Here is a 13,989-nt window from a genome sequence, read left to right on the forward strand (position 1 = left end):
CCATTGTGCTCCAGAGCTGCCCCATCTTTACTAACCCACAATCAGACACACGTGGCAGCACTTCCTTATCCTCCTCTGCAGAGTGAAGGCTCCTCTCCCTGCCAATGGATTGGTGCGAAAGTTCTTTGGGAACTGTGGCACCCACCCCCTTGCTGCGGCATGCCAAAACTGCAATGGAGTCCATTTTGGAATCTGGATTAACCCTCACAGCACTGACGGAAGTGTCAAAAGACCAGACTGATCCTCTCCCCCGAGCAATGAGACTTGGTGGTTCTTCCCCACATTGATAGTACACACAACAACACAGTCTATAAGAAGGGTAAATGTTACTTGCTACTCCCCTCCCACAAAGCCAGACAAAATCCTGATGGAGCTGAAGCTGGTTGCTATGGGTGACTGCTGCAAGGATAACGCCTTAACCCCACGTTGGGCGCCAAATGTAGCAAGGTCTCTGGCCTTGTCCAGTCTAATGAGAACTTTTCAAGCCAAAGATAGCTGACATCCTTCTGTATGTGGTGGGTTGTGAGGCATAGTGGGTGCAAGGTGGACAAAGTTATTGGGCGCCAGACACTTCTTTTTTTTCACACACATCACCAATTCCTTCTCTGCAATTGGATGTAAAAGAGGTTTTATTTCTTTTAACAGTCCTTTTTGTATTTTTGGGGGATTTTGAGGGTTAGGGCCAGGACATCCTCAGATAGTTGCAAATTCAATTGACAGACTCCGAGACTTTAATAAGAGAACAGCCGTGCAGGGAAAGGCCCCAGCAAGAAGCCACATCTGCACTTGTGAGAATGCTGTCTCCTATGGTAACAGTCTTTAACAGTTCCTAATTAAAATGTAACAATCCTTTCAGCTTCACTACAACTGCCTCTTGTAGTTCTTCAGCACTGAGCTCCCGGTCTCTCACTAGACCTGCTGATTCACCGACTCTGAATCCCTTGAGCTCCTTCAAGATTTTGCAGTGGTATTCCCTTAAGCGTCACCCACGCTTCCCTGCTGGGTCCCTAGCTTGGCACTCCAAATACTTCTCAAGCTTCACTCCTGCTAACCGGCGAGGTACCTGACTTGACTCAAAAGGCTGCTCTGCAAGTGTCTCCTCTGTGGGTTGGGTCCCTGACGTGATCACTGCCTGAAGTTTCCCAATTCTCCACTGTGCCCTTTAGGTCAGAATGTGGTTCCGGTACTTGCTTCAGTTACTCACTGTGCTCCCTGGTAAAGGTGGTTGGCCCCTTTGTGGTGACAGCTTCCCTTCTACCTCCGACTACTGACAGGTTCTCCGGCTGGCAGAACTGTCACTTCTGGTTGAGCCCCCGGGATAGGCCCAATCTCTGGCCTAGAAGCCCGGGGTGTACCACATGCGTCCACCCAGACAGCCGACCAGGTGGCACAGAAAAGAGATCACCTGAGCTCCCCTGTATATATAGGTTCTCCCAGCAGGCCAAGGGATTCAAGAAAACCCCTGCTCATTGGCTGAGATACCTTATATACCCATAACCTGACCTTGGGTTGCCCTTCTCGTATCTAGTACCACCAAGTACCCGGCCACCTAGTGGTAAAAGAGAAAAGTGCAACAAGGCCAAACTTAGGGAGAAATTAATAGATCTCTATCAATCGACCAAGATAACTACTCCTGGCAAGCAAATTTGTGAGGACCTCCCCGACCAAACCCCAGGGTGCTACACATGCTTCATTCTTCCAGAGTGGAGGTGAGAGTTCTGGGAGCCTGGAGGGAACACATTCACAGTGGAGTGGGCCACAATAATCACCGATGGTTACTAACTTTGCAACACTAAATTAAATATTCTTGAAGGACTGTAAATTGTGTGATGGACATTCATTTTGCACATTTTGATAAGCTTTATCATGTATGATTGTTGAGTAGATTGTAATGTATTGCGTAGCATAGTCACACTTTATATTTTTTTTATATATATTATTTATATACCAGTAGTGTTACACTTAATTATTAACATATTAAATGAGTTTCTACCTTCCAGGTGCTCTCTTCTTTGTAAAGCCAATGAGATCTAAAAATTATGTGACAATGATGGACCCTCTCCAAGAATCATTTGGGGACACAATGGGGAGTATCCTGTTTATCCCATCATTGCTTGGCGACATTTTCTGGTTTGCGTCTATCCTGGCCTCTCTAGGTAGGTATTTTTTGTACCATAAGCAATGTTTTAAATTACATGCACATTTCTCCATGTCCTATCCCTTTAAAGACCCTGTCGGTATTAAAAAGTGCCTCTTGCTCTGCAAGAATTGCACTCAGCTCTTAGTTTTCTATTGTGGGCTGACAACACAAAGCATTTTTTCAGGCTTATTCAAATTCAGGGGTAATTGATCTGTGGCCACAAGATACAAACTATGTGGGCTAAATTCTGACAGAGTATTTTTTGCACTCATTGAACTGATATAACAAAATGTTTTTGATGGTAAATTAACAGATAAAGGGTAAGCAAATTGAAGTTGATTGTTAGGATTTAGGGGAGCTTTTAAAGCACTTGCACAAGACTTGACATTGGCTGGATTGTCATGTGTATGTCATGCATTGATCACATCTACACATGTAGCAGATGCATTAAATAATGGAACATTTCCAATACAGCTGAAACTGATGCATAAAAACTGGAAAGCATGCTAAACTTTTGTTGTTTGCTGATTCAATTTACAATGATCGTAACTCAGGAACATTTCTTGGACTGACCTCTGATGTGTCTTTGTAGGAGCCACTGTCAGAGTCATTCTGGATGTGAGCGGCTACATATCCATCATTATCTCTGCTTGTACAGTCATTTTGTACACGTTACTTGGTGGACTCTATTCTGTGGCCTATACTGATGTCATTCAGCTACTTTTCATGATGGTCAGTCTGGTGAGTAAAGACCTAATTCCCACAATGTTTACAATAGGGTCCAGTGTGCAAATGGCCTCAAGGACAGCTACAGCTAAACCCTTAAAACTGAAACACACATTATATAAAGATTGTCTGCAGATTGCTTGCCATTGCCCCCCCCGAGACCTACAATGTGGACGACTACTGAGCATCATCATACTGGTGTCACCCATCATCAACTCTCTCTTCTTTTATTAAACCCATCTTGGTACTTCTTCCTCCCAAGAAAGTAGGCACTCCCTTAACAAGTCTAATTTTAAACTGCTGATGTGTGGCTACATACTATTAAGACCAATGATGTGACATATGAATGAGTAGATGAACCAAATGGAATGTATTTTCCTGGAGCTGTTCTGTCAAAGGTAATGTGGCAGTGTGGCTATATGTTATACAGATTTCTGATTCATTCTCTTATCATATGAATTCATTGTCATCTCACAACTTAAAAATGCTTGGTTGAAAATACATTGTCTACTGGAGTCATTAAAGTATCCTACAGTTTGACATATAAATGGGTCAGTGGGGACTCCGTTAATTGGTGTGTGGCATACTCATAGACCATTGCCCCATAAAGCCCAGTGCCTTTGAGACACCTGAAAATGCACTACAAGGAGCTTCCAGGGGAAGCTAGAAAATAGAACATGTGACTTCAAAAACTAACATTTTTGAACAAACAGTTTGGATTCCCTGGAACAGTAGGTGAAGTAAGGTGGGTGGAGTTAAAGGTGAACTTTAGGAACACAAGTTTTAATTTAAAGTGGCTGTAGAGGCTGAAGGTTTTTTACCTTAATGCATTCTCTGCATTAAGGCAAAAAAACTTCTATTGTCAGCTCCCCCCGAGCCCAATCTCGCTCCAGCGATGTGGTACTCCCTCTCGCTCTCTCCCTCTTCACTGGACTCAGGAGGAGCAGCTGAAGCCATTGGCCCCTGTTGCTGTCAATTAAGTCCAGTGATGTGGAAGCGGGGGGGGGGGATCTGGATGGCACTGTGTGTGTGTGTCTATAGACAAACAGAGCACAGCTCAGGATCGAGCCCGCACATGTGCCACTATCGGAGGCAGCTTCCCATGGTGACACAGAGAAGAGGAGGAGCCGGGAGCAGTGGTGGGGGGGCCCAAGAAGAGGAGGGTCCAGGCTACCCTGTGCAAAACCATTACACAGAGCAGGTAAGTATAACATGTTTGTTATTTTAAAAAAATAACTTTACAATAATTTTAGGTATATTCCTAAATAGCTACAAAGTATATACAGTGGTGAAAATAATGATTTAATCCCCTGCAGATTTTGTAAGTTTGCCCACTTACAAAGAAATGAAGGGTCTATATTTTTTATCATATGTGTTTTTTAAATGATAGAGACAGAATATCAACCAAAAATCCAGAAAAACACATAATACAAATGTTATAAATTGAGTTGCAGTTCAGTGAGTAAAATAAGTATTTGATCCCCAAGCAAAACATGACTTGGTACTTGGTGAAGAAACCTTGTTGGCAAGCACAGAGGTAAGACGTTTCTTGTAGTTGGTGACCAGGTTTGCACACATCTCAGGAGGGATTTTGGTCCATTCTTCTTTACAGATCTTCTCTAAATCCTTAAGGTTTTTTGGCTGTCGCTTAGCAACTCAAAGTTTCAGCTCCTTCCATATATTTTCTATAGGATTAAGGTCTGGAGGCTGGTTAAGCCACTCCATGACCTTAATGTGCTTCTTCTTGAGCTACGCAAAACTGGAAATGTATCATAACACAGAGTGGTACTGTGGATACATGGAAGGTATGCTTGTGCCACGTCCTATAACTTATACTGATACTCAAAAACCAAGAAAGAGGGACTTTGGACTTTATAGGCACGGTCACAACAAATATCTATAACAAAATTAATTTATTGAAAAATACATACAAATAGGACATCAATTAAAACCACAAATCATATGTGTACATCAAAGTATAATGAAGCGATAGCTATACAAAACCATCTAAATGTATAATTATTCGGACATGAGGATTTCCATCCCGAGTAGCAACAGGTCCGAGAAGGTGGCTGGATAGCAGATCCGCAATCGATTAATTCATGTCATGTAGATACTCAATGCTCAACATGTTTCGAGTGTCTTCACGCTTCTTCAAGAGCGGAAGGATATATTGTGGAAGCAGCTCAAGATAAAGGATATTACTCCATGTCAGTTTCAATAGGTATATATGAATATATCTAGAGGGCTCAGAAGGTCTCAGACGGTTATATAGGTGCCAGAGCCAAAGTATCACAGGAGATAATTATTGGAGTGAGAGTTGCTCATACCTGAATTCCATTGGTATCAAGATCAGACGCGTGGTGCCATCCCTTCGCTGGAGCGAGTTGTGCTCCAGCGAAGGGATGGCACCATGCATCTGATCTTGATACCCACATATGATTTGTGGTTTTAATCGATGTCCTATTTGTATGTATTTTTCAATAAATTAATTTTGTTATAGATATTTGTTGTGACCGTGCCTATAAAGTCCAAAGTCCCTCTTCTTGAGCTACTCCTTTGTTGCCATCCATGGCCCATCTTCAGTGTTCTGGCTGAGGGAAGAAGGTTCTCATCCAAGATTTTACAATACATGGCCCTGTCCATTGGCCCCTCATGGCGGGAAAGTCGGCCTGTACCTTTAGCAGAGAAACAGCCCCAAAATGTGTACCACATGAGCACATACTGTAGCCAGTCTGTGGGAGCCAGAACTGTTGTTGGTTGGTAGGGGATCAAATACTTATTTTACTCACTGAACTGCAACTCAATTTATAACATATGTATCACGTGTTTTTTCTGGATTTTTGGTTGATATTCTGTCTCTATCATTTAGAATACAAGATACTATGATAACAATATCCCTTATAGACCGCTAATTTCTTTGTAAGTGGACAAGCTTACAAAATTTACAAGGGATCAAATAATTATTTTCTCCACTGTAAATCTACTTTGTGTGCACCAAAAACCTTTGCAACCTCAGTTTTATACCCTGTAAAACTAGCAGTGACATCATCATTGTATTGTACATAGCCTGTGCAGAGAGCAGCGCTGTGGGAGGGATGCAGCAGACCCGACCCACAACAGACTGCCTGCAGAAAACTAAAGGAGGGGGCGGAGACAAGACCAGTCACCCTGCCCAAGGAGAGAGAGCAGAAGTGACTGGTCTTTATTACAGGAGGCTCTTGGAGTACTGCACAGTTATAAATAAAATATGCAAAGCACCCATATGCCTTACACGGTGGAGGGTTGGAATACCTGTTATGTTTTTTTTTTTTATTGGCATATTTGTCCCACTTAGGGAGATTCTCTGTCTGTCCTATGACCATTGTCAATTGGACTGAAAGTGAGGGAAAATCCAATATTTTGAGTTGCCTCATTAGGAGGATATACACACTGCAGACAGAAACAGAGTCAAGCCCTTGCAATTCAAGATTACAGTGCTTGAAGAAGATATTGTGATGAAGAGTGTAACTGCGCTGACCCTAAAAAGCGATATATGCCTTACCATGTGAACAATTTTATCTGTGATTCATGAAAAAAAATGCTAATAAATTCATCAAAACTCAAAATAATGAAAAATTAAAAAACAATTAAAATTAAAAATCATGTGTTAACTAACAATAGTCCCAATAGTCCTTTCACAAAATGCTTATCCGAATCCCATGTGCACAAATTCACATCCGTGACTTGAAAAACTTTTCACCAATTCGTGAAGCACCACCACCTTCCACAATAGACACTCACCAGAGCCAAGGAAAAACTGTGCCTTTGGTTTGTACTGGGTTAACCACTCCACTCTAATAGGTTACATAGTTACATAGTTACATAGTAGGTGAGGTTGAAAAAAGACACAAGTCCATCAAGTCCAACCTATGTGTGTGATTATGTGTCAGTATTACATTACATATCCCTGTATATTGCGGTCATTCAGGTGATTATCTAATAGTTTCTTGAAGCTATCAATGCTCCCCGCTGAGACCACCGCCTGTGGAAGGGAATTCCACATCCTTGCCGCTCTTACAGTAAAGAACCCTCTACGTAGTTTAAGGTTAAACCTCTTTTCCTCTAATTGCAATGAGTGGCCACGAGTCTTATTAAACTCTCTTCTGCGAAAAAGTTTTATCCCTATTGTGGGGTCAGCAGTACAGTATTTGTAAATTGAAATCATATCCCCTCTCAAGCGTCTCTTCTCCAGAGAGAATAAGTTCAGTGCTCGCAACCTTTCCTCATAACTAAGATCCTCCAGACCCTTTATTAGCTTTGTTGCCCTTCTTTGTACTCGCTCCATTTCCAGTACGTCCCTCCTGAGGACTGGTGCCCAGAACTGGACAGCATACTCCAGGTGCGGGCGGACCAGAGTCTTGTAGAGCGGGAGAATTATCGTTTTATCTCTGCAGTTGATCCCCCTTTTAATGCATGCCAATATTCTGTTTGCTTTATTAGCAGCAGCTGGGCATTGCATGCCGTTGCTGAGCCTATCATCCACTAGGACCCCCAAGTCCTTTTCCATCCTAGATTCCCCCAGAGGTTCTCCCCCCAGTGTATAGATTGCATTCATATTTTTGACACCCAAATGCATTATTTTACATTTTTCTACATTGAACCTCATTTGCCATGTAGTCGCCCACCCCATTAATTTGTTCAGGTCTTTTTGCAAGATTTCCACATCCTGCGGAGAAGTTATTGCCCTGCTTAGCTTAGTATCGTCTGCAAATACAGAGATGGAACTGTTTATCCCATCCTCCAGGTCATTTATGAACAAATTAAATAGGATTGGTCCCAGCACAGAACCCTGGGGGACCCCACTACCCACCCCTGACCATTGTGAGTACTCCCCATTTATCACCACCCTCTGAACACGCCCTTGTAGCCAGTTTTCAATCCATGTACTCACCCTATGGTCCATGCCAACGCACCTTATTTTGTACAGTAAACGTTTATGGGGAACTGTGTCAAATGCTTTTGCAAAATCCAGATACACCACGTCTACGGGCCTTCCTTTATCTAGATGGCAACTCACCTCCTCATAGAAGGTTAATAGATTGGTTTGGCAAGAACGATTCTTCATGAATCCATGCTGATTACTGCTAATGATATCATTCTTATTACTAAAATCTTGTATATAGTCCCTTATCATCCCCTCCAAGAGTTTACATACTATTGATGTTAGGCTAACTGGTCTGTAATTCCCAGGGATGTTTTTTGGGCCCTTTTTAAATATTGGTGCTACATTGGCTTTTCTCCAATCAGCTGGCACCATTCCAGTCAATAGACTGTCTGTAAAAATTAGGAACAACGGTCTGGCAATCACCTGACTGAGTTCCCTAAGTACCCTCGGATGCAAGCCATCTGGTCCCGGTGATTTATTAATGTTAAGTTTCTCAAGTCTAATTTTAATTCCGTCCTCTGTTAACCATGTAGGTTCTTCCTGTGTTGTGTCATGAGGATAAACACTGCAGTTTTGGTTACTGAAGCCCCCCGATTCACTCGTGAATACTGAGGAGAAGAATAAATTCAATACCTCTGCCATCTCCCCATCCTTTGTAACCAGATGTCCTTCCTCATTCTTTATGGGGCCAATATGGTCTGTCCTCCCTTTTTTACTGTTTACATACTTAAAGAATTTCTTGGGATTTTTTTTGCTCTCCTCCGCTATGTGTCTTTCATGTTCTATCTTAGCCATCCTAATTGCACCCTTACATTTCTTATTGCATTCTTTATAAATTCTGAATGCTGTGGATGATCCCTCAACCTTGTATTTTTTGAAGGCCTTCTCCTTTGCTTTTATATGCATTTTTACATTGGAGTTAAGCCATCCAGGATGTTTGTTCGCTCTTTTAAATTTATTACCCAATGGGATACATTGGCTAATGCCCTTATTTAATATGCTCTTAAAGCAAACCCATCTCTCCTCTGTATTCTTTGTTCCTAATATTTTATCCCAATTTATGCCTTTTAGCAAGGTTTGTAGTTTAGGGAAGTTGGCTCTTTTGAAATTCAGTGTCTTTGTGTTCCCTTCATGTCTCCTATTTGTGTGATTTATACTGAAACTAATTGACCTGTGATCGCTGTTACCTAAATTGCCCCGTATTTCCACATCTGTTATCAGGTCTGTATTGTTGGTAATCAGTAGATCTAGTAATGTTTTATTTCTAGTTGGTGCGTCTACCATCTGACCCATAAAATTGTCCTGCAAGACATTAAGGAACTGGCGAGCCTTAAATGAATGCACGGTTCCCTCCGCCCAGTCTATGTCTGGATAATTAAAATCCCCCATTATGATAACACTTCCCATCCTTGCTGCTAATCCAATTTGTGATAGGAGATCCGTCTCCACTTCCTCCCTCAGGTTAGGGGGCCTATAGCATACTCCCAGTATTATTTTCCCCTTAGCTTCATCCCTTTGGAGCTCTACCCATAAAGATTCCACCTCCTCCCTAGCCCCCTCAGTGATGTCATCTCTCACATTCACTTGTACATTATTCTTGATATATAGGCATACCCCTCCCCCTTTTTTACCCTCTCTATCCTTGCGGTATAGGGTATACCCTTGAATGTTTGCCAGCCAATCATGAGAGCTGTTGAACCAGGTCTCTGAAATTCCCACAAAATCCAAATCCTCCTTGTACAACAGTATCTCTAGTTCACCCATCTTGTCCGCCAGGCTCCTGGCATTGGTGAACATGCCACATAGTTTAGACCGGTCGCATATTGTCCTCGTATTGGGTGTTTCAAGATTGCAACTTGGACTTGCTACTATACTCACCTTGTGTTTTTGTGCTTTGGTTAACCTACCACTAATGCCCCCAATACTACCCTCTGGAATATCTTCCAGTATATCTGAGATTCCCCCAAATGGTTGCCACTGGTTACTCCTTACTCCTCCACATTAGTCTCGGTATATCATAAAAAGCAGACATCCATCAACGTATTTTAAAAATGTATTAAACCAATAGAGTAAAAATAGCTAGGTGCCAAAAACACAATGCTGGAAAGACTCAGTGCCGGTCTAAAGGCACCGGATTTGTGAGTGTATATACTGTATTTTTATTCTATTGATTTAATACATTTTTAAAATATGTTGCTCAATGATGGATGTCTGCTTTTTATGAGATACCGAGACTTCGAGTGGAGTGGTTAACCCAGTATAAACCAAAGGCGCAATTTTTCCTTGGCTCTGGTGTCCATTTTGGAAGGTGGTGGTGCTTCACGAATTGGTAAAAAGTTTTTCAAGTCACGGATGTGAATTTGTGCACATGGGATTCGGATAGGCATTTTGTGAAGAGGACTATTGGGACTATTGTTAACACATGACAATAGTCATTTGCCCACATATTGCTACCATTACCCATTTATTACCCATGTATTGCCACCTTTGCCCTTTTTTTGCCCATATAGTTCTACCAATGCCCTTTGGTTGCGTATGTAATTATTCCATTGCCCTTATGTTGCCCATGTATTTCTACCATTGCCCTTTTGTTATCCATGTAATTCTACCATTGCCCTTTTGTTGTCCATGTAATTCTACCATTACCCTTTTGTTGCCCATGTAATTCTACCATTGCCCTTTTGTTGTCCATGTAATTCTGCCATTACCCTTTTGTTGCCTTTGTAATTCTACCATTGCCCTGTTGTTATCCATGTAATTCTACCATTACCCTTTTGTTGTCCATGTTATTCTACCATTGCCCTTTGTTGCCCATGTAATTCTACCATTGCCCTTTTGTTGCCCATGTACTTCTACCATTGCCCTTTTGTTGCTCATGTGCTTCTACCATTGCCCTTAGGCAGCCCATATACTTCCACCATTGCCCTTTTGTTTTCCATCTAATTCTATCATTGTCCTTTTGTTGTCCATGTACTTTCACCATTGTCTTTTTGTTGCCCCTGTACTGTATGCCCTTTTGTTGCCCATGTATTGTAAAAATTGCACCTTTGTAATCCATGTATGATCACCAGTGTGTTTCCCACATTTGTTGCCCATGTATTGTCACAGTTGCCAGTGTGTTACCATAACATTGCCATATTCACTCTCATATTACCACAGTTTTACGCTATGGTGATGTGTGTGTGCGAGTGTGGGATTACACTGTTTGTTTAGGGAACCTATTACTATAATTTAACCCTCTCCCATCCCAATCCTGTTATTAGCAAACTATGCCCCTGCAAAAAGCTAACATTTTTGCTCTGCCCTTAATTTGGCATGGCACGCCTAATGCATATATATATATGCCCCACCTGTAGAACTTCCAAGGGATATCACTAATGTAACAACCAAACTAAATGTATTTTCTCCAAATGCCTGCAGAAAAAAAAATAAAAATAATGACTCACTGCAAATACATGTGCCTGAGGCCTGTCTATGCTCTGTCGCTGTGACCTGACAGTGGAGAATACCTAGGCAACATTAGATTTCAGTGTCCTGGTATGCCGGAAGGGATATCTGCTTTAATCAGCAGTGTGTATGAGCACAGATCTGCACTGAGACTGAGTTGCCTGATATTGAAATGACAGAAGAAGCTAATCTCCTTAATGTTTGTAACGCTCATTAAATGTATTAAATGTATACTAATCTTATTCTTATTTTAAACGTAGTGGATTTGTGTACCATTTGCTCTTCTAAATTCTGCATCTGAAAACATTGCTTACACAGCAGTGAATAAAGTGTACCAAGAACCCTGGATTGGTAATATACAGCCACAGTACATTGCAAGATGGCTGGATGATTTGGCTTACCTGGTGAGTTCATGTCTTCTATGTCTGTTCTTGTAGCGCAAACGCATGTCATTAACATATATATAGTCATGTGTATAAGGCGGTAGGCCATAGCAGCCAATCAGAATATAGCTTTCACGCATGTGAATAAAGTAAATTTCAATTGGTTAAAGTATATGTAAATCCAATCACTAAAATCTCCATTTCAGTGATTTTTTTTTTTTGGAAGTTACAGAATTGTAATAACAAACTCCAGTTACATACTGTAAGTTCAAAAAACACACAATCAAGCAATGGGGGCCCGTCCATTAGGGGCGCAGTGGCGCCGCCCTCTAATTCATGTGTCCGGCCCTAATCTACATGCAAGGCACCGGACGCATGGATTCCAATGGGGTTTTTTTTTTTTAGAAGCACATGATTATAGCCTCCGGCTCTAAATTGGCTTCAAAAAGGGTGGGCTCCGAGCCCACCCAGTTGTTTGACATTAGCGAATTAATAGTCATTAATGTCTTTCTGTGTTTCCTCCCGGCCAATCAGAAAGCGGCTGAGGGAGGAGACACGGGGGGGGGGGAGCCGCCACCTGGATGAGGAAAGTGCAGGGGCCTGGCGGGCAGTGGGCGATCAATCGAGGGATGGGGGGATGCAGCCGCCACTGCAATCAAGTGCAATTAGATAGTCTTAGAAGGGCTGTGCTCATAAGAGCTTAGAAATTAAAGGGAAGAACAGGTGATACACAAGGTGGTAATTGTGTAGCAATGAGGTGGGATAGGCCTCTCTAAATGGTTCAGGGGTCACCTAAAGGTGGACAGACTAGGAGAGGTCCTGGACACGTGCATGGGAGAAGGTGATGAGTGGTATCTCCAAGATACTGGAACACCAGGCCCTGGGCTCTCCCATCAGTCCGAAGCTCATTAGATGATAGGTAATAGGAGCTATGTGCCCCTGTAGTGTGGGTTATTTACTTATACTTTTGGCATACTTAATCATAGGCCTTTGAGTTGATCTGGTGGGGAGAGGCCCAAAAACCCATGGGCAGCACCTAAGGAGATGTAACCTAGCAGAGGGTATAGGAAAGGAGACAGAGAAGAGAGGAGTATAGTACAAGTAGGCTGGGTCACTGGGAATGAAGGGCATCAAATTGGTCTACATTGCTGTCGTCCCAGAAGGAAGCCTCTTCTAAAGATGATGCACAAGAAAGCAAACAGTTTGCTGAAGACAAGCAGACTAAGGACATGGATTACTGGAATCATGTCTTGTGGTCTAATAAGACCAAGATAAACTTATTTGGTTCAGATGGTGTCAAGAGTGTGTGGCGGCAACCAGGTGAGGAGTACAAAGGCAAGTGTGTCTTGTCTACAGTCAAGCATGGTGGTGGGTGTGTCATGGTCTGGGGCTGCATGAGTGCTGCCGGCGCTGGGCAGCTACAGTTAATTGAGGGAACCATGAATCCCAACATGTACTGTGACATACTGAAGCAGAGCATGATCCCTTCCCTTCAGAGACTGGGCCGCAGGGCAGTATTCCAACATGATAAGGACCCCAAACACACCTCCAGGACGACCACTGCCTTGCTAAAGAAGCTGAGGGTAAAGGTGAGGGACTGGCCAAGCTTGTCTCTAGACCTAAACCCTATTGAACATCTGTGGGGAAGCCTCAAATGGAAGGTGGAGGAGCGCAAGGTCTCTAATATCCACCAGCTCTGTGATGTCATCATGGAGGAGTGGAAGAGGACTCCAGTGGCAACTTGTGAAGCTCTGGTGAACTCCATGCCCAAGAGGTTTAAGGCAGTGCTGGAAAATAATGGTGGCCACACAAAATATTGACATTTTGGGCCCAATTTGGACATTTTCACTTAGGGGTGTACTCACTTTTTTTGCCAGCGGTTTAGACATTAATGGCTGTGTGTTGAGTTATTTTGAGGAGACAGCAAAAGCTGTACACTGTTATACAAGCTGTACACTCACTACTTTACATTGTAGCAAAGTGTCATGTCTACAGTGTTGTCACATGAGAAAATATAATAAAATATTTACAAAAATGTGAGGGGTGTACTCACTTTTGTGAGATACTGTATATCAAATTAGGTAGAAACTACTGCTGCTAGTAAAGTTTGTTGATCTGGCAGATTATCAGCAGCAAAGAGTATTGCTATGAAGCAGTTTGAAAGCTGAACTCACAGTTGAGTTAACAGCTATGCAAATGGTTGAAATACATGCATTGGAACTGTTTCATTTGCCAAAATTCTGTTTATTCAACCTGTAATTCAGGTAACCATAGGTTTGTGACCTCGATCTTTCCAGGAAGCATTGGTGTTAATGGGTTGGGGGGAACCTTGGTGGATGAAGAAAAAAAATATTGGGTTCAGTGGG

At 42.3% G+C, this 13,989-nt stretch overlaps 1 protein-coding gene across 4 annotated transcripts in view; it reads left to right on the forward strand.

Annotated features, from left to right (window-relative positions):
- The window catches only part of LOC141126933 (high affinity choline transporter 1-like), a 53,767-nt gene that overhangs the window by 26,853 nt on the left and 12,925 nt on the right, over positions 1 to 13,989 (forward strand). For all 4 annotated transcript variants that reach the window (XM_073613006.1, XM_073613008.1, XM_073613009.1 and 1 more), the window contains exons 3-5: positions 2,001 to 2,156; positions 2,733 to 2,881; positions 11,501 to 11,644. In XM_073613006.1, coding sequence (XP_073469107.1) covers positions 2,001 to 2,156; positions 2,733 to 2,881; positions 11,501 to 11,644 — 449 coding nt within the window. The remainder of the gene's footprint in view (positions 1 to 2,000; positions 2,157 to 2,732; positions 2,882 to 11,500; positions 11,645 to 13,989) is intronic.

Source organism: Aquarana catesbeiana, linkage group LG02, assembly GCF_042186555.1.
Source record: "Aquarana catesbeiana isolate 2022-GZ linkage group LG02, ASM4218655v1, whole genome shotgun sequence".
Lineage (NCBI taxonomy): Eukaryota > Metazoa > Chordata > Amphibia > Anura > Ranidae > Aquarana > Aquarana catesbeiana.